The sequence below is a fragment of the Apis cerana genome, linkage group LG6 (assembly GCF_029169275.1).
Source record: "Apis cerana isolate GH-2021 linkage group LG6, AcerK_1.0, whole genome shotgun sequence".
In the NCBI taxonomy this organism is placed as follows: domain Eukaryota; kingdom Metazoa; phylum Arthropoda; class Insecta; order Hymenoptera; family Apidae; genus Apis; species Apis cerana.
The window spans coordinates 3,803,898-3,827,576 of record NC_083857.1 but is presented as its reverse complement, the minus strand read 5'-3'; the positions used below and the strand labels follow the sequence as shown (position 1 = coordinate 3,827,576).

Sequence of the window (23,679 nt, the reverse complement as noted above, 5' to 3'; positions counted from 1 at the left end):
TATAAAGAAATCTAGATTAAATTTAAAAAAAGATTATCGTTTTTTAATTTGCTTTTTCATACTGTGAATATTTTATATTTTAAAATAACAATAAATTTATAATATTTATAAATTATATATAAAATCGAAGAAAAAGTATTGTAATAAAATGTAATATAGATAAAAATCAAAAGTCAATAAATTAATATTTATTCTATAAATGAACTATTTGTATTTTTAAAGATTGAAAATTAATCTTTTATTATAATCAATTGCTATGTTTTTCATAAAATCACAATAAATTTAAAAAAAAATGTCAATGATCATAGGATTGATAAATATGCATATTAGAAAAGAAAAAAATGTTTGAACTCATTAAACCTATTAGTTGTATATAACATTTTTGTCATTTAATACATAAAATAGATAAAATAAGAAAATAATAGAAAAAGAAAAAATAATATCATAGTTGAGACATTTTATTTTATTTTATGTCACACAAAAGAGCTACACCTCGTAATGTCCAATGTCGAGGATTATGATCAGTTTCGAAATCTATGGATCCGATATATTTCGAATCTGTTCTTTGCGGTTTTCTATATATAGGACATTCATAAAGTTTTGGATCTTTTCCTGCAGTTGTATTTATGGCATAAATATAAATTACTGGCATTTGTTCATATAAAACTTTCGGTTTACTTTCTACTAATTTGCTTGTTTTACGATCGAGCGAGGCTCCTTCCAAAAATAGACCATGAACGTAAACTCCTTCCTGAGGTTGATTCTTTATATCTTCTTTATTAAATCTTGTGATCAAATTTTGCAACACTACAGAATCAAGAGCCCATCCTTTATGCGCTCGAGTCACTTCCTGCAAAATATTCAAATTTATTATTTAAAATATAAATAATATTCTTTTCAATTGATAAATATTATATAATGAAACATTATATTATATCACATTAAAGAAATTAAATTAAATTAGAAAAAATAGATTAAATTGAAACATATTTATCTAACTTGTCGCATAGCAGTTAGAAATCCTTGAGGATTGAAGAAACCAGTCATCCAAAAGACTTTAGGTCTGCCATAAATGCACCATAATCTGAATTGATAATCTCGTTCCAAAAGTTCCGTATACCAAAATCCCAATGTTGCCGATTCCCAGGATATTTTTAACCATTTCTCTGGAATACGAGCATCGTACATTGCATCTAGTGACTTACGCAAACCTTGACTCATCACAATGGTACCTTCGATAGCTAATTTTAAATCTGTTAAAGTATTGCGCACTTCTTTAATAACTTTACTTATTCTGTAAATTTATAAAATTAATGAAGAAAGAAACTTTAAAAGAAAGATGACGAAAAATGCCATGAAAAATTATACCTGTCGATTTCTTGTCTTAAAAATATATTCATCGGTAACAGGGCTCCCATTCGTTGAAGCGCTTCTTTCACTTCGAACGAATTGTATTGTTTCGGTAATTTGGCCAACATGTCTGTGGCAAGTTTATATACGACGTTCTCTCTCGTTTCACCTCCTTGCGCACCTCCTTCTTTGGGTTGAACGCTCAAAATTGTGTCAAGTATTCCTTTTGCCGTGTTTATTTGATAAGTAATGTCCGCGTTCGGATGTAAACCAAAAACTTCCGGTGTATCCATTGCAGGCAAACCATCAATATAATCCAAGTATCCTTGAAGATTCTTGGTTTGTGGTACTTTGTATCCACGATAAAACTCGAAACCAGGTCGTAATAATACATCGCAAAACCAAACATGAGTAAATGTAGTTAACAATCGTTTATCGAAATCATCGGTGACTCTGCCACCGTATTGAACCTGATATTTATAAATAAATATTAAAATATTAAATTTTATTCCTATGATATTTGTTATTTTAGATTTAATATTATTTAAAATAAATTACATTTTCAATAAAGGTTTATAATATTAATAAAATAATCAAACCTCTCCTAGCATATAGCAAACAGTTGGCCATGATACACCCCTTTTCGGATCCATATCATCCAAGTGATTTTGTATAAATTGAACAGAAGCAGAAAAATCAGCCTGATTAAATTCATAAGGTATATTCCAGCCAAGAGGTCCAAACTTTCTACGTTCCTGTACTACTGTATGTAGAAATGCAACAGCATACAATAAAGGTGGCCATTGCGATTGTGTGCTATAATCCAATGTATCTTGTGTCATACCCTGGTAAGTTCTCTTTAAGCTGGCTCTAATACCTTGCGGTGGTTCGTTTGTAAATTTAATAGCCATCTGGAATAATGGCATTACATGTGATTATATTTTTATAAATTACAAGATATAAGAGATATAGATGAGAACCTGTAATAAACCGATAGGAAATTGCGAATGGACTTCTGTAGTCATCCAAAGCCTAAATGCTTCGTGCACAGTTTCTGTTTCAACTAAAGCATCCATGACTTCGGTACAAAATGGAAGAGACAAATGAACATTTTGCAGCAATACCCAATTTCCGGTATTCATAGCATCGGAAATAAATTTTCGAGCATGAAATTCTTGGCCTTGACCCATGGAGACTGATCGTAATTCTTAAATAAAAATTACATTATTTCGAGAATAACTCAATTTTATTTTCAATTAAATTATATTTTATTAATTTGCTTACGAATAGATTTTTGTTTTGCAAGTACTGTAATCTGTGGGCTAGGATCCGACCCAATCGAAAGTATACATATAAGCGGTGTTCTAACTTCAGATTCTAACCAAGTAGCTTCTAGATCCAATATCTTAGTTTCCCCATATTCTCTTCCTAATGATTCAGTCACGTATTTTTTTGCCTGAGATAATGTTCTGTCTGGACTCCATGATCTAATTAAAAGCAACTTTCTGAACACGTCAAGTTTCTTTTGATATCCACAAGGAAGTTCTTCTTCTTCGGGTCTCTCTTTCTCGTACCATATTCGCCATTCTTTTTCAGCAAGTTCAATTTTCGTCAGTATATCCGAAAATATGTTCAATTTACTAATCTCGACCAAATTTAACCAAGTTATATCGAGAATCCATTTAAACGGTTTCGGGATAACTGCATTTAAATCCAAGGATGCACCACCTTTTATGAAAGCATTGAATTCTGTATGAGAAATTGTACCACGATGACAGTCTATTTTCATCGCTAGCATTAAGGTGAACAACGATTTGTGCCGTTCGTATAAACTCCTCAAAGTAAAGGCCCATACTTCGTACGTAAGATGTCGGAGAATTATGTTTATTCGTTCGCTAGTAATAGAATTCTTCACAGATTTGGTAATGGAATTATCAAATATAGTCAAAAATTGTTTCAACGAATTTTGATACATTACGTTCACGTTGCTCATTTCTACAATAAGAAAATATAAGATAGATCCTCTTGATGCAACGGCACGGAATTCTTCACGGGCTAACATGATCTTCTTTTCCGTTAACGCGGACACTCTTAATTTCTCGTTCACCGACTCTGCAGTTACCTTAGTTTCCCTGAGCACATTTATAAGTGCTTCGTCGTCCACTAGAGAGCCTTCAGAAGACGTGAGACGATGTAACAACGTACTTTCCAATTCCTTCATCGATCGTTGATTCGTCATCACAGATTCGAACAAGGCCACTCTTTCGGCCTCCAGATCTGATTTTTCCATAAGGATCACTCTGCCGAGTAATTGATCTTCTAACCCTAACATCGTGACAGTAAAATCAATTATCGATGTCTTTGCCGAAATTTCTGGACTGTACGCAGGATTTGGTAATTTCGTAGTGATGTATAACATAAAACCTGGCATCACGTCGCATTCTTTGTCACCGACGATCACCTTCTCGATGGAACCAGATTTAATGAAATTTTTTTCCAACACGTTATCGAGAACTGGATCCAGCTCTTCTGCAATGTCTTCTATCAATAACGGTCTGCCTAGAGAGAGACTGTCCTCAAGATGAGTTCTGAAATATTTATGATTAAGGGATGTGATCTGTAACTCGTTCATACTTTCTTTGTTCTTTATCCACATTTTTCCTTGATTTTGAGGATCTACTAATAAAGGATAAGAGGATGATTTAGTCACAATAAGCGCGTTTTGCACCGACAATTCATCATTAGGTAATCCTTGAAGCGTCCATTCCGACATTGTTCCACTGTCCACGAGCATATTCGTGATATTTAGATTATCAGTGAATGGAATAGATTTGGTTGCCAAAATGTTCATCCAAGAAGACACCAAACTAGCTCTATATTGTTGATTGTAAGGTCCACAATAAGACAAGAAACCCGTAGCTAATAAAACATCCCCAACCAATCGTCCTAATTGAATTTTGAATTCGCTGCTTTGTTCGGTCCAGCGTATCTTCTCACCACCTAACCCATTGATCAACGCAGTCGCGGCTGTCATTTTCCTAAGGCACACGTTTGCAGCTTCTGTCAATCTTTGTTTCTCTGAAACAGCCGAGTCGTATTGTTCTTTAACCGCTTGTAGAGCCATTTCTCTTTCAGATAATTCTCTTTCGGCGTTCGCCAAATCCTCCATTGCCATCTTGAGTCTTACTTCCTGTAATGCTAAATTAGCCTTCAATGGGAGAACCTCCTTGTTCACCGAATGAAAGAAAGCCATAGCCTTTGTCCAAGATAATAAACCCGCCACATCACCGCAAACTCGTCTGGCAGTTTCCATATTATAATCTTCCATATTAAAGTAAGGTTGAAGCAGTTCGACCATCTCGTTATTTATTATATCTTTCGGATAATTTTGCAATTGAAGTAGAAACGTGGTGCTGGCCATTAATTTTAAAGATTCTGCCCAAGAAGGTTTTGGGCATGGTGCAGCCATATCCGGAATAACAGGCCCAATTTTGCGTTGAAATAGAATTAACACACAATCCATAATTCTCATGATAAGATGAGGAGGCCTGCCCAATTTTCTCACGGTAGCAATATGAGCCGGTTTAATAGTGTTCAAAGCAGCCTCTGCTTCTTCCAATGCTGGTTTAGCAGCCTCTAATTTTTGTTCAGCTAATGCTTTCTCCTCTGCTATGCAAGCTACCAATTGTTCAGCTTTCTCTTTCACTTTTTGCACCTGATTCTTGAAAGCCTCTGCCTGCATTGCTCTTTCTGTCACTTCCAAGAGGACCGTTTCTGCTTTCTCAGATGCTTGTACGAGCTCTTTTTCCATCACATCGAGATCTCTTTTTAAAATTTCCACCGATATCGAAGCTTCCTCCAATTTCGCTAAACCGGTATCCATTCTCTTAGCTCCTTCCCCTAATTCGTATTGCTTGCTCTGGTAAATATTCTTGTAACCACCGATGAAATTCAAATATGATTTTGGCGTGACATGAGTGGCGCGACGGAATCGTTGGAAATATTCCGTAGATGTCATAGAAACGATGTCTTGTATAGAGCCTAAAGCGTTCACCAATTCAACTTTAACCTCGTTGGTACAAACTATGTTAAAATCGTGCAGAAAATGTTTAGCGACTAGGATCAGAGCGTCTTTAGGCCATGGTTGGAACCAGTCAATGGTGCATCCGGATATAAGAGCTGGGAAACGTTGAGCACGATTTCTAAATTTCTCCCCAACAGGAGAGAAACAGAGTACAACATGTAGATTTTGGCAAGTTCTCTGAAGGAAGAAATCCATTACAAGTTCGTTGTTGATTGTTCGTTTTGGATTTTCACGTCTCAGGATAGGCGTCAATTCTGAAATGATTTCTTGTTGTTCGTCACGAGTGAACAAATTGCTGATAATTCCAGAGCTTAGAATATTGTTTAAATATTCCAAGAAGCCTTCCTCTTTAATATCCAAATCGGTGAATATAAATGTGGTACCCTTTCCTTGAGCTCCACACGTTCGATATAAATATCTTAGATCTTCTAAGAAGTTTGCCACGTTGTAAGATCTTGTTAAAGTGATTTGAAATGTTTTATAACCGGCGATGAAGGATGATAATTTCGTAAGACTTTGCTTGCCAGATCCTCCAACTCCCACCAACATTACATTCCCTTTCGGATGTCTAATGACTCTGGAAATTTTGACCAAGTGTAACATGGCATCAGGGAAGAAAACCAAATCCATCCCAGACCCTCTTTGCATTTCGTTGAATTGTGAAAGAAACATTTCTAATCTTTCCCTGAGAATCTGCTCGTCATAAACCGGTTCATACACTTTCGGTAACTCCACGTCAGTATCCTCTCCTTCTTCACCAGTTGGTTCTGGAGCGTCTCTAAAGTTGATCGTGAAAGAAGTAGAAAAAAATTTCATATTGATTCTTAATATACTACACTTACCTCATGAAATCCACAAATGCAGGATCTTTGTCAAGCATTTTACAATAGCCTTCTCCCAACATTTCATTCACAACTTTCAAAACCTCTTCATTAAACCAATTTTTATCGGCTTGTAAAGTGAGTCTATCACCGAATACGCGATTGCATTCGTGTTTCCACAACAACATGAGGACGCTTTCCTTGTCGATAACTGTAGATAGCGTACCAAGCATACCTTGCCAAACTCTTGACAAATCTCTTAGATTGAATATATAATGAAACTTTGCCGGTGTAGGCAATAATGTTGTTCTGGTTCTCTCCCAAAGTATTCTCGTTATAGGAACCATCTTTTTCACGAGATTCTTAACTTCCATTGAAAATCCTCTTTTAGAGTTATAATGACCTTCTGAAAGTACGCTAAAAATTCGATCAATGGAAGCTTCATCAGGTAACGTACAATTGAAGATGCAAAATTGTCTCTTTAATCTTTGGGGAATATCGTTTCTTCCACCACCTGGTTGACACATGGCTGCCAGAAATGTTATGTCTACAACGACAGTGAAGTCTCCAGGTTTCTCCAGAGAGTAAAATCCCTTCATGTCCATCGTCTGTCGAACGATTTCATTGGTGACTTGATCACCCCACTCGTTGATTTGCGGTAAATTTATGTCATCGATGAAGACCAACATTTTTTTCCCCCCTGGTGGACCAAACATGTTACCTAGACGTTTTTCTATGTAACTTTCGATAGTTTTCTGAAATTGATACGGACTTGTGGCCGAGCTGAAATTGAATGATCTACTCAATGTGGTTTCAGCATTCGCTTTTTTCATATAAGACTTCATCATCACAGTTTTAGCCGATCCTTGTTCGCCTATAAGCAAAACTGCTTTATCTTGGCGACCAATTAAATCGATTAGGTATGTTATTCTAACGTTATCAGGGATGGGAACCAATATGTTGCTATAATCGAACGTTGAATATTCAGAGTAGACGTAATTGGTTACCATACTTGTCCATGTATCCCATTTACCCTTTTCAGTGACATAAAAATCGAATACCTTAGCTTCAGGATATTCTTCCGACGTTGGCAAATTTAAACTTTCGAAATTTTGTCGGAGATAGACGTCATATTTTTGTCTGTCTGATGTTTCCAATAATGCTCCTATGCCCCATACTAAAGCGAAAACGTAAAAACGTTTCAGGTGTTCAACCGTCATCGGTTGTCTCTTTTCTTCTTCAGTTTCCTCATTTTCCTCTTCTTCTATGGTTGTTTTCGGTGGAATTAAACCTTCAAGAAGGCACAGCATTTGTCGAACTATATTGCATTGTAAAACATCTATGGTCAATAATAATGCTTGAGTACTCCATGAATAGATCTATAAAAATGTTATATATTATTATGAATATTATCGTATATCATTATTATAATTTGATATTTTAAAAATTGTTTCGTTACTAACAATCTGAATAAAAATAATTTTTTAAAATGAAGGTATTTGAGAAAAAATATATAAAAAATAAAAATTAATTCTTTTTACCTGTGCAAAAGATTTCTCGAAACACTGACCGAACACTTCTTGTTCCAAAGGTGTTCGATTGTTCAACCAAGCAGTCACCACAGGATTCCAATCCAGTCCTGATGAACTCATGTACACCATTCCGTTACGGGATACTGTTGCCGGACTTGCATTATCGATATTGTGAGGCTCGAAGATGATTTTGCAATTAGATGACATCGATAATCGATCGCCATTTGCAAGAGTCAGAGTTTTATTGTCATCCAATACGGAATTTAAATTCTCGATCCAGATACTATCAACAGGTCCATCGAGAACCAACCATACGTGTTCTCCTTCTTTTAATTTCAACGTTTTACGCCACAAAGCTGAAAATATTCCATCTGTCCAATCATTGGTTGCCACGTCCAATCGTCCAAACATTTGCGCTGCTGTTATACTCTTCGGATTCATTCTCATTTCTCTGGAAAAGCGATTTTTGAGCGACTGAGTTTTTGAATTTAAGAGAAATTGAATTTCATTTGTATTAAATTATTTTATTACCTATGAAAATTACCGCATTGCGTTAGAGCTTTCATCAAAATGTGTATACAAGTGGTTTTTCCTGCACCAGTTGGACCTAGAGTCATTATTCCATGCCTCACTCTTTGTGTCTCATATAATTGTATCAATTTTAGCACCCATGGTGGATGATATATCAATCCAGCTTCTTCTACTTGCTGATTAATAGCAGCTTCCAATTCTGGATAAGAAGTCTTTTCAAGAGCTTGATTTGGAAAGAGATCAGCTACCAATGAGATAAATAATGGTTCGTCCTCATCTGAAATTAGAAAAATTTTGTAAGTTTTTTAACAGATACGAATACTATAAAATATACATATATTATAAATATTTACCTATGAGTTTCGAAAGATTCATATCTCTTAAAACACGCATAACAATGGTGCTCTCAGAATCTTTCGAATTCACTCTTTTTGCCGCTCCTAATGTTCTTAGAACAGATAGTATATTTCTTAGACCGAAATCGTAGTGTACCTAAATAGAACGAATAATATGTTCGATTTATTTATTTATTTTTAAGTAATTAAGATATGTTATAATAAACAGATAAATAATTACCTGTTTTGTAAGTTGTTCTTCACAGAGTTTGTACAAAGTGTAAAATTTGCGAGCAAGCGTGATGTTTTCCAGGAAACCACAACTGGCCAATTTTACCCGAATAATGATTTGTCTGTCAGGTACCATCATGGCGACGGTACGGAATTGTATCTTTAGATTCTCTGGAAGTTCTTTCCTGCCAGCGTATCCTGGATTCTGTAACCATTCATTTTAATTAAAATTTAATTTTTATATTTTAATAGATTAGAGAATTTTGAAACGTATAGTAATAAAAGTAAAATAATTTCAATAATTTTTGATATTTAAAAGAACTAAAAATTCGCATAAAAATTAAATTAAATATTTGGTATAAGAATCAAATAAATTGCATTGATGCATATTTTGTTAAAATTAATATATATAATACTATTATATATATAATGCTTATATCGTTCCTTTTACCATTGTTATAAATATTCCAAGTTCAGGACACATGTCTATCAGATCTCCATCGGTAAAAATAAATTGCTTCTTTTTCTCCTTTTTCGCAGCCAAAACGACTGCAACTTGTTGAGCAGCAACAGACAAAACCGGCAATTCGATTCTGTTGAACTCGTCAAAACAACCCCAAGAACCACTTTGTGCCAATCCCTTATATATTCTTCCCAATCCTCTATAATCCATTTGATCCGAACAATTGAACACCACTACGTATTTGGCCAAGGTTTTTCCCATATCTTTGACAGTCTCTGTTTTGCCTGTTCCAGCTGGGCCGCAAGGCGAACCACCCATAGACATAGATAATGCTTGAGCTAAAGTTATGTAACATCTGTGGAATAATGGCATATAAATTTGAGAACAATTCGTTTATATTGATTCATTAATTAGATAAGTTTTCTCGATACAGTTACCTATCTGTTAGCGGAGTAATCACGAGTCGTTCAGTGCATCCTAAATATTCATTTTGATACGTAAAATTTACATCTGTTATACAGATCGATGTTTTATCGAGATCTTCTTTGAAATAAAATCTGCATTGCTTCAACCATTCGAAATCGTTTATCGATCGTACATTCAAACGGCACTATATGGATATATTATATATTATAAGAAAATACAATTTATGTATTATTAATAAAAAAATTATTCTTTTAATATTAACTTACTAATATATCAAAAATATCACGTTGGTGCACGTGAATAGTGATCAAAGTTTCGAATTTTGTTCTTTCAATTTTCGCAAGATCTCTGGTAGTTTGATCGATTAATGTATTCAGTAAATCCAGAAATCTGTTATTCGTTTCTGCCATGATCTTTTTATCCGCACGAGCTTGAGCCAAAGCCATTTCACTATCCCTGGTCCAGATCATTTGTATTCCTAGTAAACCAATCTGTGCAGGCATTTTATCCAAATAACTAAGAAGATTGAAATTCATATCATTAATCATGAAATAACTCTGTCGGATTATCGAGTGCAAAGATTGTTGCGATGTGTGCAAGAGTTGCATTAGCCATGTTTCCACTGAACCTTCCGCCCTTACAGCCTTTTCGAGCTATAATTTTAAATATTGATCAATATATTATTTTTCATTGTTAATATATTTCATTGATAAATAAATATTAATCGTTTAATTTTCTATTAAAATACTTACCAAAATTGTTTCACCTTCGGATGAAATAATGGCGATCATTTTGTTATATTCGATATCATGAAACTTCACGTAACGTGTATTATCAAAAATAGATAGTAGATGATTCTGTATTGTGTGAGAATCAGATGCTTGACCAAGTATCTCCAATAAAGCGGGATCTGATACAAAGAAAAATCTTGGAAACATCATACGTTTCTTTTCTAAGTATCTGCAAACACGTTTTAATTATTGCAACAATATTTTCTTATATTAAATCATTATATTATATTAAATTTAAATTCCATTAATAAAAAACTTACCCACTAAGAGATTTCTGACATAATTCCAACTGTTCTTGCAGATGAGGTAAAAGCTGTTTAAGTAAATCATCGCCTACACAGCATGGCACCACTCCTGGAGTCTCGTGTGCCCTTTGCATGATTTTCTGCCAGCTTTTATCTATCTTACCAAATCTTTTCGCCTCTTTGGGCAATTGCTTCGCTATATCACCGCCAACGAACACAGCTTCCAGATAAACCCACATATTCTGTACTAATAGCCATCTTTCTAAAATTTCATTCGTGTTCGATAGATCCGTAAGCCATTGTTGTATTTGCTTACGAAACGGTGCATTGTATCTATTCGACATCAACGAACCAAGCACCATCAAACTGTCCTCGAGTTGGCCGATCGTTTCAGCAGTGGTGTCTCCTCTCAATAATAATTCTCCTCTGTTGTTAAACGTCATAAACGTCAACTCGTGGGACGACCATTCGTTCACCACAGTTCTTAATTTGGCCTCGATATCTTTTTCTTTCATAGCAGAGATGCAAATATCCTCGATGTCTTCTTTGTATTTCAACAACGGCGCCTCCAGAATATTTTTCAAGCAGAAACCCTCGCTTTCAAGATCGAACGAATAATCCGTCACTTCTATGATTCTGTGCCAGTGACGAGGTTTCATGGCTTTGTTGGCCATTAATTCCAAGAGAGGACACATGTCGTTAAAATCGTCGATGGTTTTTTTCAATGCAAAGAATGCGGGCCATTCTTTCAGACCTTTCGGTAACTTGCGACATCGATTTTGAAACTCCATTAATTCGTTGTTTATATCCTCGATATTGACCTAGATTGCATTATAAATGTTCTATAATATGAAACTGAAATTTTTATTAGAGGAAAAATAGAGGGAAAATGCTTTACCTCGCTCCATGGAATATCATAGTAACTGTTCACTCTATCAATAACATCATTGTACAATTTATACAATTTCTGAAGCAAATTTAACTCCTTTCTTATTTGCGAAAGTTCAGGATAATCAGTTGTGGGCAGACCGAACAGTTCTTCCCCGCTCTGATAAGTCTGTAATTTCCTCCACATTCCATCAAATCTATTTTGAAACAAAATCTGTCTATCCGAGGCTTCTCTCGGACTGAGACCAGGTTGCATAGGCCCAGAGGATCTGTATTCCTCGCAATACGTCTTGTTATCGATACGAAAATTCTCGAGATTGATTCTAAGATCTTCCTCGAATTGTGGTTGCAACTTCAACAACAATACGTGAGTTTCTTGTGCCCTTGCGAGCAATTGTTGCCACGTGTATCTCAAATTGTCGACCTGCTCGAGACATTCTTGATCCACTGGCACTTCGTATCTCGTGACTATATTGAAGGCTTCCTCGATCGGATCGATTTTTAGTTCCATGTCAACCTCTTGCTCACGAATCTTCTTTAATGTGTCCATGATAAGACGTATATCGTCCAGATCGCGTATCTGACGATCTAATTTGCGATCCATTTCGTTCATTAAGGCATAAACGTATTCCATTTCTCGGCGATATTTCTTTTTCATGGCTTGGCCAATTTTGTGGGTACATGCTGTGGACATTTATATTATTATTTATATTATTTATATATTATTTATATTTAGATATTATGCATATCGTTATTTGTTATAATTATTAATTCAATGTGATTAAAATTAATTTTATTTTACCTTTAATTTCCGTGTAAAGGCCATATTTCAGTTTCTCCGTGGAGACAGCAATTGATCTTCCAAAAATGATCATATCAGGTTCGGTGGCTAAGAGATCTTCAAGTTCACTGTGTTTTCGAAGTGTAGCTTCAAACTCAGGCAAAGAAATTTGTAACAATTCTCGCATACTTTTCTCATTTTTCCATAAAAATTTATATGGTTTCCATCTATCGATAAATTCGGCAAGATCCTATGGATTTACATTGAAACGAAGATAATTCGATAAAATTTTATCATTATCCTTTATTTAAGTTCATTTATTTACCGGCTTGAATTCTTGCATACAAGTGTTCAATATTGATAATAGTTTCATCACTTCTTTATTATCCATTACCATCGCGTGAAAGTTCTGCTTTTGGACAGGAAAAATCGGTTTTTCCTCAGAAATGATTTTAAATAATCTTCGCCTTCTCGTTCTTGGATCTTCTTGCTCTTGCTTCTTCTTTGCTGCTTGCATTTGAGCACGCATCACGATGTCTGCGAAATTTTTCTTCGAATAAATTTGATTCCACGTACTCTGAATTATCAAAAAATATTGTCAATAACAAAGTAACGAGTTAGATTTAATTTATACCTGTCAAGCAACGAATAATTCTTTTTAATAGATATTCTTTTCATTAGAACTCTGGATATTTCTGGATCCAAATTTGAATAAAAATTGAATTAAATAATGTCTTATGAACGATATTGTTTCGATATCTCATTCTCGATAGCAAAAAGATCGGATAAGAATTTTCAAGAAACCTTACCTTGTTAACTCTAGAATTCCATTGCGATACACCTCTCGCAACACCAGCGATGATTTTGCCAATTAAAGTTAAAACTTCCTGTACATCGTCTAAGCTAGGTTTCACAGTCACCACCGGTATCATTAACGTTGCATGAAGTAGAAATATTGGGTTCGGTATCTCGTCTGTTTAAGGAATTATTTATTTATTTACACGATCGTTCGCTAAACTTGAAGATGTTTCTACATTTTGTCGAATAGAAAAACACCTGGATCGATTTCTCGAATGAATCGCTTCCTAATGGCGTCTAACGAACCTCTGATGACTTTTATCAGAACGTCTACGACTTTTCTGGAGTAATATCTTCTCATTTCGGATACGGCATTTCGGACCATGTCTTGCATTCCCTTTGGCAAGCTACCAGGGGTAGCTAATAATTGATGAGGATTGTCAAATAGATTCCAAACTAAAGACCAATCTTGTTGGACAGTTTGATCGATCATCTCTTCATTTTCTGTAAGCTCATTCCATTGAAAATTAACGATTCGAAAAATGAGGTTTGTCATATTTTAATTGAAAAAGGAAAAGGAATCGTAGATTATCGTTGATTCAGGAAATTAATAATTCACCTTCGATATTAACAAACTCTAATTGATTGGAATTAGCGGCGTCTTTGAAATTTTCTGTGGCATTCTTAACAAGATCCAGCACTTCCTCTACTGCCTCTTCCACCATCATACTCTTACGATACAAATCTACCGCTGCGAGTCTGCATATTTCTTCGGTTTTCTCTACGAATTCCTCTATCGTCCATGGTTGATCAGATTCTGATATAGAATGCAAAGTAATCTTTTGCATAGCAGTTAGCACCTGTAAAATTCTTGGAAGGAACGAAGAAAATCTTTATTCAATTTCATAAGAATTTGTTAATCATTAGAAATTTGTGATATCAAGTAAAATAATTAATTATAATATTTTGTTGAAAAATATATATTCTTTAATTTTATTGAATGTATACAATAAAATAAAAATTGATACCTATTATCATATACATCATGAACTCTTGTAATAAGTATATCAAATTCCTTAATCTGCTCTTTGGTATTCTCATAAAACTCCTTCCATTTTGGATTGGTCCAATTTAAAGAAGTTAAACCAGGTTCCAGCAATGATACAACTCGCACCAAATGCGGTAATAGCAATGGTCTCACTTCCAATTTCACGCGTCTTGATGTGAAAACCAACTCCTCGATCATCGATTGAAGAGAATTTGTGATCAATGTGAAATAGTTTTTTTTTGCTAAAATTGTTAATGCGACAATAGGAATTTGGAGATTCAATTTAGCTAAGCAATCAGCTTCTCGAATCAGAAGAGAGACTCTTTCTTCTAAGTTAACTTTGATTTTTCCGGACTTTTCGTCTATGGTCAGCAGAAATCTGGATAATTAAAATAAAATAAAGTTTTCGATTAAATTCAATACAGATGGATAATAATAAATTTACTGTTTTAGACAATCCTCGATGACCCAGGAATTTTGATGAGTCCAAACTTCAGATATATCTGACTTGTATTGATTCAATATGCTGATGGCATAATTATATCTTTTTTCTAATTCCATACTGAGTGGAAGTGTCTTCAATACTGGGTGATTAGAGACTGATGTAGCTAGCTCATCCAAGTGTATTCTGAGTAAAGAATATTTTGAAAAAATAATACACAAAGAATAAATTTCATTTAAATGATTTATAATAAAGATAATTTTTTTTTTATTTACTTTAAAGAATTTGCCCAGGTTAATCTTCCAGCAATGGCTGGCATATGCCTTGGTAATGGTGGATCATCTCTTTGTCTTTTGAATAATTTCAATATTCTGTCCACTTCTCTATCGCAGTATTTTACTACTATGTTGTATTTTTCATCTAACTTCGTCAAAGGTACTTTTTCACTAACCTTAAAAATATTAAATAAGGAAAAATTATATACGTTTGACAATTTGATAATTTAAAAATTAGAATTGAGATTTATAAATTTGAAAAAAAAATTAAATATTTAAAAGATCAACAATATCAAAATTCTAGAATTCTAGAATTCAAAATTTTAAATTATGAAAATTCAAGAATCCAGAATATTGAGGAAAATTTAATAATTGAGGAATTTAGGAATTCAAAAATTAAAAAAATCTTGTGCCGTTTTACAAATATTGTATGTACAATTATTCGTGCATTATTAATCAACTATAATACGCCACTTTACTTTTTCGAATCGAGTTAAAAATCGTATACCCTGAAGAGTTTCCCAAACATCTGCATAATTTTTTTCAATGATATTACCGATGTTCTGTTTCAAAGTATCAGTTTTTGTCATGAAGTCATTGTAGTCCGTGTCAAATTCAGTATTTCTTGGATCGAGATAATCGTAATCTTTGGTGGTAGCAACTTTTTCAGCTTCTTCGAAAGTTCTTATTGCATCATCTAATGCTATTGAAATAAGAAAGATAATTTAAATAAATTGGGGATAAAAGAAGAGGAAAAGTATTTAACGTTAAATGATATACCTTCTCCTAATAAAAGGCCCTCCATTCTTCTTTCGAAAAGACTTTTATAATCTTGTATCAATTCGAACATGGTTAAAATTTTTCTTATCCTATCGCAAAAGGAATCGAATCTTCCAAACACGTGAGTCTCTGAGAATGAGAATTCTTCTTCGGTTATTGCTGGAGAACATCGAACTAATCTGTAAGTTTCTCTGTAAGCTCTGGAAAAAATGATAACATTAATTTTCTATATTTAAAAAAAGGCACAGATTTCAGATCAAAACAAAATATTAAAAGATAATCTTAAGTAATTCGTATTCGTAAAGAAAATTAAAAAATATAAAATTCCAATAATTTTTTTTTTTTGATAATAAGAATTAAAATAATTTTTTATCTTTTCATAAGTGAATTATACATATTATAGATATGTACTTGTTTAGTCTCAAACAATGCTTCAACTTTGATCGTGCAACTGCTCGATCTTGACTCCAAACAGTTTCACGACTTCTATTTGTGACGTAATCTCGACAAGCTATAATCATTTGATTTGTAATCTTTATCATTAATGAACTAGTTCGTTCTGAAGTGTTATAGTATCTTGAAACGCTGTATATTAAACGGACTGTTTGTAACAATGACACGAGAGAATCTCTCATTTTTACCTGAAAAATATATAATTGCGTGATTCGTTTTATTTAATATAAATAATTTTCTTTCGTACTAATCAGTAAACAATGTTATAGTTCTTTATGTGATTAAAATATATGATTAAAGATATAATGTATGTTCAAAGACTCAGTTGTAATTATTTTTTTTTTTTTGAACAATTAACAATACTATCTTACTGGATCGTCCAAATATAAACAATGACAACATTTTTCTAATGCCTGTATGAATTTTGCATTATCTTTAGCTTCGTTGTAACAATAAGTGACTTCGTCCTCAACGTCAACCCAATCTTTTATTAACTTCGAGCGTGCAACTTGCAAACAGAGAAGAGACATTCGTATTTCATGATCCTAAATATTAATAGAACGAATTAAAATTTAGTTAATAAAAATTGATAGAATAATAAACAAGAATACGAAGATAAAACCTGAAGTTTGTTGACTAATTGACTAAACTGAGCACCTCTTCTTTTCCAATATTCCAATTCCTGTTGTGGACCAGAATTGTCATTTTCTCGTTTCATCTGTTTACTTTCCACCATGAAATTTTTCAATAATTTAATCCACGATTTTACTCTTTTTTCTACAATATTTATAGCGTTATCTTTTGCCATAAACGCTTTTGCTTCTTCGAAGTTATGTACTTCCCCCATTAAAGCTTCGCAATCGTCGAATACACGTCCCTCCTGAGCCACCTGTTCGCATACTATAAGAATTTTTAAAATATAATTTACATCAATTACCTATAATTCTATTATTACCTTTCAGAGCGCTGCAGAAAGATCTTAAACCTGGTAATAAAAGATTTTTAATCATTGGACAATCGTCCTCTTTGTCGGAACTAGGATGAGCAAGTGCATCCATAAAGACATGTTCTACTATTCTTTGTATTGCTGTTATTATTTCCACTTTCTTGGTATCTATTACACCAGTATAAAGATCTTTCTGGAAACCTTCCTCGGGCAATTGTTTCGACACGTTTAATCTAAAAGAAGTTTCAAGTTTCATTCTGTCTCTTCTTCATACTTCAAATTTAATTGTTAAAATATATTTTAAATTAATATTTTTTTACCATAACTTTTATATATACTATGTATGTTCACCTATTGAATAATTAAAAATTCAAAGTGATTGAATTTTAAAATATTTTCTCACGCAGTAAATAATTTCCAATTAACATTCAACTGTTTAAATACTGTAGAAAATACCTGAACATATAAATGCATATTCCTGTACAAGGAACTTGCCACCCATCGGTAAGAAATAATTTCTTTTTTTCTGGTTCTTTCGTTTCTTTTTGTTCTTTCACTTTTGGTACAACTGCATTTGGACTTGGCCTAGAACTCGAAGCTTTACTTTGTATCTAGTTTTGAAAGTTTACTCAATCAGTAAATTTTATTATCTAGTAAGTTTATTATTTTCATTCAAAAAATATAACGATTGAAAATCGAACCGTTTCTGTAGGACGTAACGTTTCAGGTTCCTCCACTTCCTGATAATACCAGAGAAGAGTGGATCTCATGTGTGGCAAGAACAGTTGATTGATTTCGTCGAGCATATCTCCTTCGAAGACGTGATCCATGACTTCGTGACGTGATAGCTGTGTAGCATCCATCAAAAGTTGGAAAGCGAATTCTAATCGGGGGTCCATTTCCCCACGTCTCGCCTTCCTTTCGCATTCCTCTCGACGTTTCTATGAAAGAAATTACCAATGATATTGAATTATTTTGCTGTAATAACGAATTCAGTGGTTTTGCCATCATTGGTCAGACATTAAGAATATATTTTTCCGGTCTATTGAAAGTACGATACGATTTATGCAACAACAAGATTTCCTTAATTATTATTATTATGTTTTTTAGTATTATTCTTTTTATTATTACATTATTCTACTTATTACCACTTTCATCACCGCATCATTCCATTTTAAAATTCACTTGCCTTAGTGCTTCGAATAATAAAAAAATAAAAGAAATTTAAAAAGCGAAAGAACGATCAACCTGGAGAACATCACCGGTTCCTTCTTCCTCACTATCTTCTTCAGAATTCTCAGATCTTTGTTGAACCATCAGAGCAGGAGCTTGCACGAACATGATTGAACAAATTGAACCGAGACACAGAGAGAGAGAAAGAGAGAGAAAAAGAAAGAGATATAATTTCTCGATAAACGAACGAATAACGTTTTACCAACGATTGGAACGATTGGACTCGAAATGATTTGTAAGCAGTAAGCGAATATCCAGTGCCACGAATTCGTGTCTGGCACCACCTTTCTATGCATCGTTCGTGTCGTGTGGGAATTTCCGCGCGATTCTGCCACCAGTGTAGTCGATATTGATACCACAACGTGTGTATTCTTCTTTCGTTGTTGTAGCATTAAGCTCCAACATCAGTTCTCACAAGTTATATAATGGTGTATCGATGGAATATTGGCAGAAATGATTGACAGTGAGATTATATTTACTGTGTGATTCTTTTTTAAAATCGACATTAATTTTGTAATGTGTTATTCATGCTTATACGATAAAAAAATGTTGTGATTGTAAGTGTTGATTATTCTAATAATATTGTAAGTGAATTGATGATTGTGAAAGTATTCAACATTTTTGAGATTAATAATACATCCCAAAGTAACATCTTCTATAAAGATTGTAAGATTATTATTAAGTATTATTAAGTATAATACTAAGAATAAAATCTTATTAGAAATTATATATTTTAATTTAAAATTTATTTTTTTTTTATATATTATTTTACATATAATCTTGTTTGATATATAATTGATATTTCTGAATATTGTCTTTACTCGAAATTAATATTTGGTTAGATTTACATAATTTTTTTTTGTTTTGTTCATTATTTTTTATGTATACGATCGATGTTGCATGTTATTCTTTTGCTTTTTAGATTGTATTTAAAATATGTACGTAGATATGTGTGAAATTTGATTATAAAAAAATTCACTTAAATTTTTTGTATGGATCTGTAAAAAAATAATAATTAAATTAATAATATATGTAAAATGTTGATTTGGTAAGCATCTACTTGTAATACACATGATTTTATTTTATAATTGAATCATCAGATAATTTTATTTTATATAATTGAACCAGATATTTCATAATATCAAGTTTTAAATAACAATATGTATCTATTTTAATGGAACTGATCAATTTTTTATATACAGCTCTTAAATATGTCATAATACATTCATATCATTCATCATAATGAAAAATCGAGACACATACATATTCATTATTATTAAATTATGATAAATATCCATAAATACATCTGTTAAAATATATTTGTCAAAGAACAACGCTCTGCAAATTAAAAAATTATTTTCAACTATTATATTAGATTACATTAAACTATCCAGCATTCTAAAACATCAATAAAAATATCACAGATATAAATCAATCATTGTATATCACGAATACATACATACCTTTTACTGTATCGCTGTCATTTGTCAATAATTTCATTTTTCTTCCAGATCTAAATATTACGAATTATGAAAAATGCATGCACCACGTCATCGATTACGTAAATATCGAATGATTCATATCGTTATAGAAAAATAAAACTTATTGATGGTTATTCAAGCATAACATCGATTAAACCGGTATTGAATATGATTCGTATCGTATTAGTCAACGAGCACGCGAATATCCTCTTAACACGAAGATCGAGAAAGCCGTATCGTTATCGCCGTGTCGATATTCGAATAACATTTATAGGTACATTAAGAATATTTGTTACATCCGCTGTTCGAACAACGACACGAGCTTATCCCGCATTTGCATATGAGAGTGCACCATTCCTTACGTGCAAGAACGCGGAGAATCGATCGGCCGATACGATAAAGTCAAAATCACACGAGTCTTCAAGTTTAAAATGAATCTCGCGTGAAGCAACCGGTGAAAACTTGGAGAAAACGTGGAATATAGTGCTCGTTATCTAATCAAGATCTAAGGATAGTTATCCTGAACAGCTTTTGGTAAATTCGTTCGTGTAAAATGGTATCCTTATTTACCATCTCCTTAGCAACCACTCGTTATCGTATTAATCACTTATTCGTTTAATCGTTCCTGACTTTTAGAGATTATTAATTCTGCTCAAAAGTCCTATTTGAGATTATTCAAGGTTTATCCTTTTGCTTACTTTGGCTTCCTGTATGGTTTCCGTCATTTTCACCAATTCCTTCTCCACTAATTTTTCTCCCTTGTACCGTTTAAAACAATCCACGTCCTTATACAGTTCATGCCGTAATGCGACATTAACTCTGTTACCCAGTCTTTTGGCCAATAATGCTTCCCTGTCTCTCTTCTCCGCTACCCCTTTGTTTCCACTCCCTCCCGCAGTTTTTATATGTATTAGTTTTTATATGCATGTATTAATAGGGAAATATAAAGTAGGGAAGCATAAAGTATGTCGGACTATTGGTTGCTGGCCAAGAAGAATAAGTATGGTTGTATTAAGAAATGAAAGAAAAAATTTAGAGAAGGTCGAGTCTGATGTATCTGTTTGTTGTAAATGAATGATTTTATTGAATTATTACCATGATAAGTAGAGGAATAATGATTAGGAAACGTACACATGCATGTATTTAATAATATGGATATAATAAATGTAAATACGTGCATGTAAGAATATAACAATAAGTATAAAATAGACATAACATATGAAAATATAAGGATATACTTATATATATTTTTTTATATTTTATTTTTATACTTATATATATTTTATATATACTTTTATATATACTTTATACATAATAATATATATATATATAAGATATACAAAGTATATAAGGTATATAACATATAAAAATACAAAAATACATATTAAATATATGTAGGATGCGCAAATTTAAATTATTTTTCTTTTTTTTCCATCTTGTATTTTTTTAATTATTTTAATTTTTATTATATTTAACTGCTAGCGCCATCTCTTCGAAAAGTCCTCAAACTTATCATAAATTGCGAAAAAACTTATCGACAGTAAAGTTTTCATAGTTTTTGACTTGTGGCGCCATCTCTTGGAACGTACAAAATAGAAGGTTTCACATTTTTCGAAGAGATGGCGCCACTGCTCACACTCATCCCAAAATGTCGTTGATACGTGGCGCCATCTCTCGGAAAGTGCTAAATACAAAGTTCAACATTTCTCTAAGAGATGGCGCAATTATTCACTATTTTATTGGTGGCGCCATCTCTTGGATAATATTAAATAAGAAGTTCAACGATTTTCAAAGAGATGGCGCCACCACCTTAAACCGTTACTAAGTGTCTTTGTTTTGTGGCGCCATCTCTTGGAAAATTCTAAATATAAAGTTCAACGTTTTTCGAAGAGATGGCGCCACCACTTTAAATCATATGTATCTTTGTTTTGTGGCGCCATCTCTTGGAAAGTTTCAAACATGAAGTTCAGCAGTTTTCAAAGAGATGGCGCCACCACCTTAAATCATTACTAAGTGTCTTTGTTTTGTGGCGCCATCTCTTAGAAAATTCTAAATATAAAGTTCAACAGTTTTCGAAGAGATGGCGCCACCACTTTAAATCATATGTATCTTTGTTTTGTGGCGCCATCTCTTGGAAAGTTTCAAACATGAAGTTCAGCAGTTTTCAAAGAGATGGCGCCACCACCTTAAATCATTACTAAGTGTTTTTATTTTGTGGCGCCATCTCTTGGAAAATTCCAAATATGAAGTTCAACAGTTTTCGAAGAGATGGCGCCACTACCTTTTATTATAATTAAGTGGCTTTGATTAGTGGTGCCATCTCTTCGAAGAATATTGAACTTTCTGTTTGTTATTTTTCGGAGAGATGGCGCCACCAATTAAAAATTCGCTTTAGTATTATTAACAATTTATGACAAGTTTCAGCATTTTCCGAAAAGATGGCGCAACCAGTTAATACTAAATAAAATAATAAATAAATAAAATAAAGTTTATTCTTTTATAATTTATTATTATATTATTATTATTATTATCATATATATTTTATATATGTATACTTTTATGTTTTTTTCAATAATTTTAACGGAAAAAATGCAATTTAAAGAAATTAATATATAAAACAGAAGTAACTATAATATAAAAAGTTCTTATTGAATATTTGATAGTTTAAAAAAATAAATATATAAAAAATAAGTATGAAACAAATAAATGTATTTAATTCTACAAAAATTTTAATATATTACCTTCGTTTAAATTATATTCTCCTAATATAAAATTTTATAAAAAATTTTTGCTGTCATCATAAGCTTTTAAATTTTTCTTCTTTAAATTCTTGGTAAAAATTCTTTTTTCCAATTATATTTTCTTGTTTTAAAATTATAAATATGAAAAAAAATTTTTTGTCCAAATTTTCCTTGAACAATCTTTATATTAGAATTATAATACAATTCTGAAGGCGATTATATTGAAAATTTTTTCACCATCTTCTTCATTCTAAAGATATGTATCGTTATTTTTAATAATTATCATTTTTCTTTTTCTTTTATCTTTCATTTAACTTTAAATATCGATTACAATTTCTCTAAATTTTACTGTTTGAATCTTCATATAATTCTCATCTTCTGCTAATTTTATTTCAATTCATTGTATGCTAAAAACTATCCTGATATCCTGATAATATTTTCTTGTTTTAATAAACGAGTAGAATTTCAAAGAAAACATCCCAATCAAAAAATATCAATCAATTTTCAACCCATCCAAAAAATCAGTACCGTTTCATCTCTCTATTTCCATTCTCATTACCACAAATAAAAATACGAAATAAAACAATTCGTCTAAAGAGAATTAAACATGCATCCCAATGTGAAAAAAAAAAGAAGCAACGAGAAGAAAATCACCGAATGATGTCGAAGATTTGCACACATTGGCAATAAAATGCTATCGATTGGTCCATGAGAACAATGAAGGAGACTGGCAACAATTCAAAAGTTTGCCAGCAAGTATCGTTTCCAGGAACCCGTTCAATGGAAGGGGTTTTTGACCCTTTTCCAGCCTCGCGTCGCCGGCTCTGGACCACCACCGGCTGTGTGTATCGACTAATGTCAGCGTATTGACTAATAACTGGCGCGCTGTGCAAGTAGTACCACTCAGTGTCAGGACGGACACACTTGAGAACTCACGGCCATATTTACGACGCGCATTCTCCTCGAATACAGGGGTTAAAGCGCATTTATGTAACACGTAGGCT

General features: G+C 32.8%; 1 protein-coding gene and 1 long non-coding RNA gene across 3 annotated transcripts; both read right to left on the bottom strand.

The window, feature by feature from the left end:
• Positions 1-445: 445 nt before the first annotated feature.
• Positions 446-18,850, bottom strand: LOC107993434 (dynein axonemal heavy chain 5). 2 transcript variants are annotated; one of them, XM_017049842.3, is made up of 34 exons: positions 18,469-18,850; positions 17,922-18,161; positions 17,677-17,831; positions 17,230-17,453; positions 16,897-17,174; positions 16,646-16,819; positions 16,233-16,462; positions 15,822-16,021; positions 15,521-15,744; positions 15,042-15,217; positions 14,770-14,952; positions 14,305-14,703; positions 13,896-14,146; positions 13,535-13,780; positions 13,288-13,451; positions 12,804-13,055; positions 12,500-12,728; positions 11,708-12,381; positions 10,825-11,630; positions 10,526-10,733; positions 10,040-10,426; positions 9,785-9,957; positions 9,336-9,702; positions 8,895-9,089; positions 8,672-8,810; positions 8,319-8,595; positions 7,797-8,238; positions 6,277-7,634; positions 2,635-6,212; positions 2,331-2,557; positions 1,950-2,261; positions 1,369-1,820; positions 1,000-1,294; positions 446-850 (listed from the first exon to the last, which is right to left on the bottom strand). In XM_017049842.3, the coding sequence occupies exons 1-34, from the start codon at positions 18,559-18,561 to the stop codon at positions 464-466; spliced, it is 13,995 nt and encodes a 4,664-aa protein (XP_016905331.2). In that variant the 5' UTR covers positions 18,562-18,850; the 3' UTR covers positions 446-463. The 2 variants fall into 2 exon arrangements, with proteins under 2 accessions (XP_016905331.2, XP_028520424.2); XM_028664623.2 differs by lacking the exons at positions 446-850; positions 15,521-15,744; positions 15,822-16,021; ... (5 more) ...; positions 17,922-18,161; positions 18,469-18,850 and having other exon boundaries at positions 1,062-1,253; positions 15,042-15,212.
• Positions 18,851-19,177: 327 nt separating this feature from the next.
• LOC133666210 (uncharacterized) lies at positions 19,178-20,769 on the bottom strand. The gene is made up of 2 exons (XR_009830007.1): positions 19,917-20,769; positions 19,178-19,791 (listed from the first exon to the last, which is right to left on the bottom strand). It is a non-coding gene; the product is annotated as an uncharacterized LOC133666210 (long non-coding RNA).
• Positions 20,770-23,679: the final 2,910 nt, after the last annotated feature.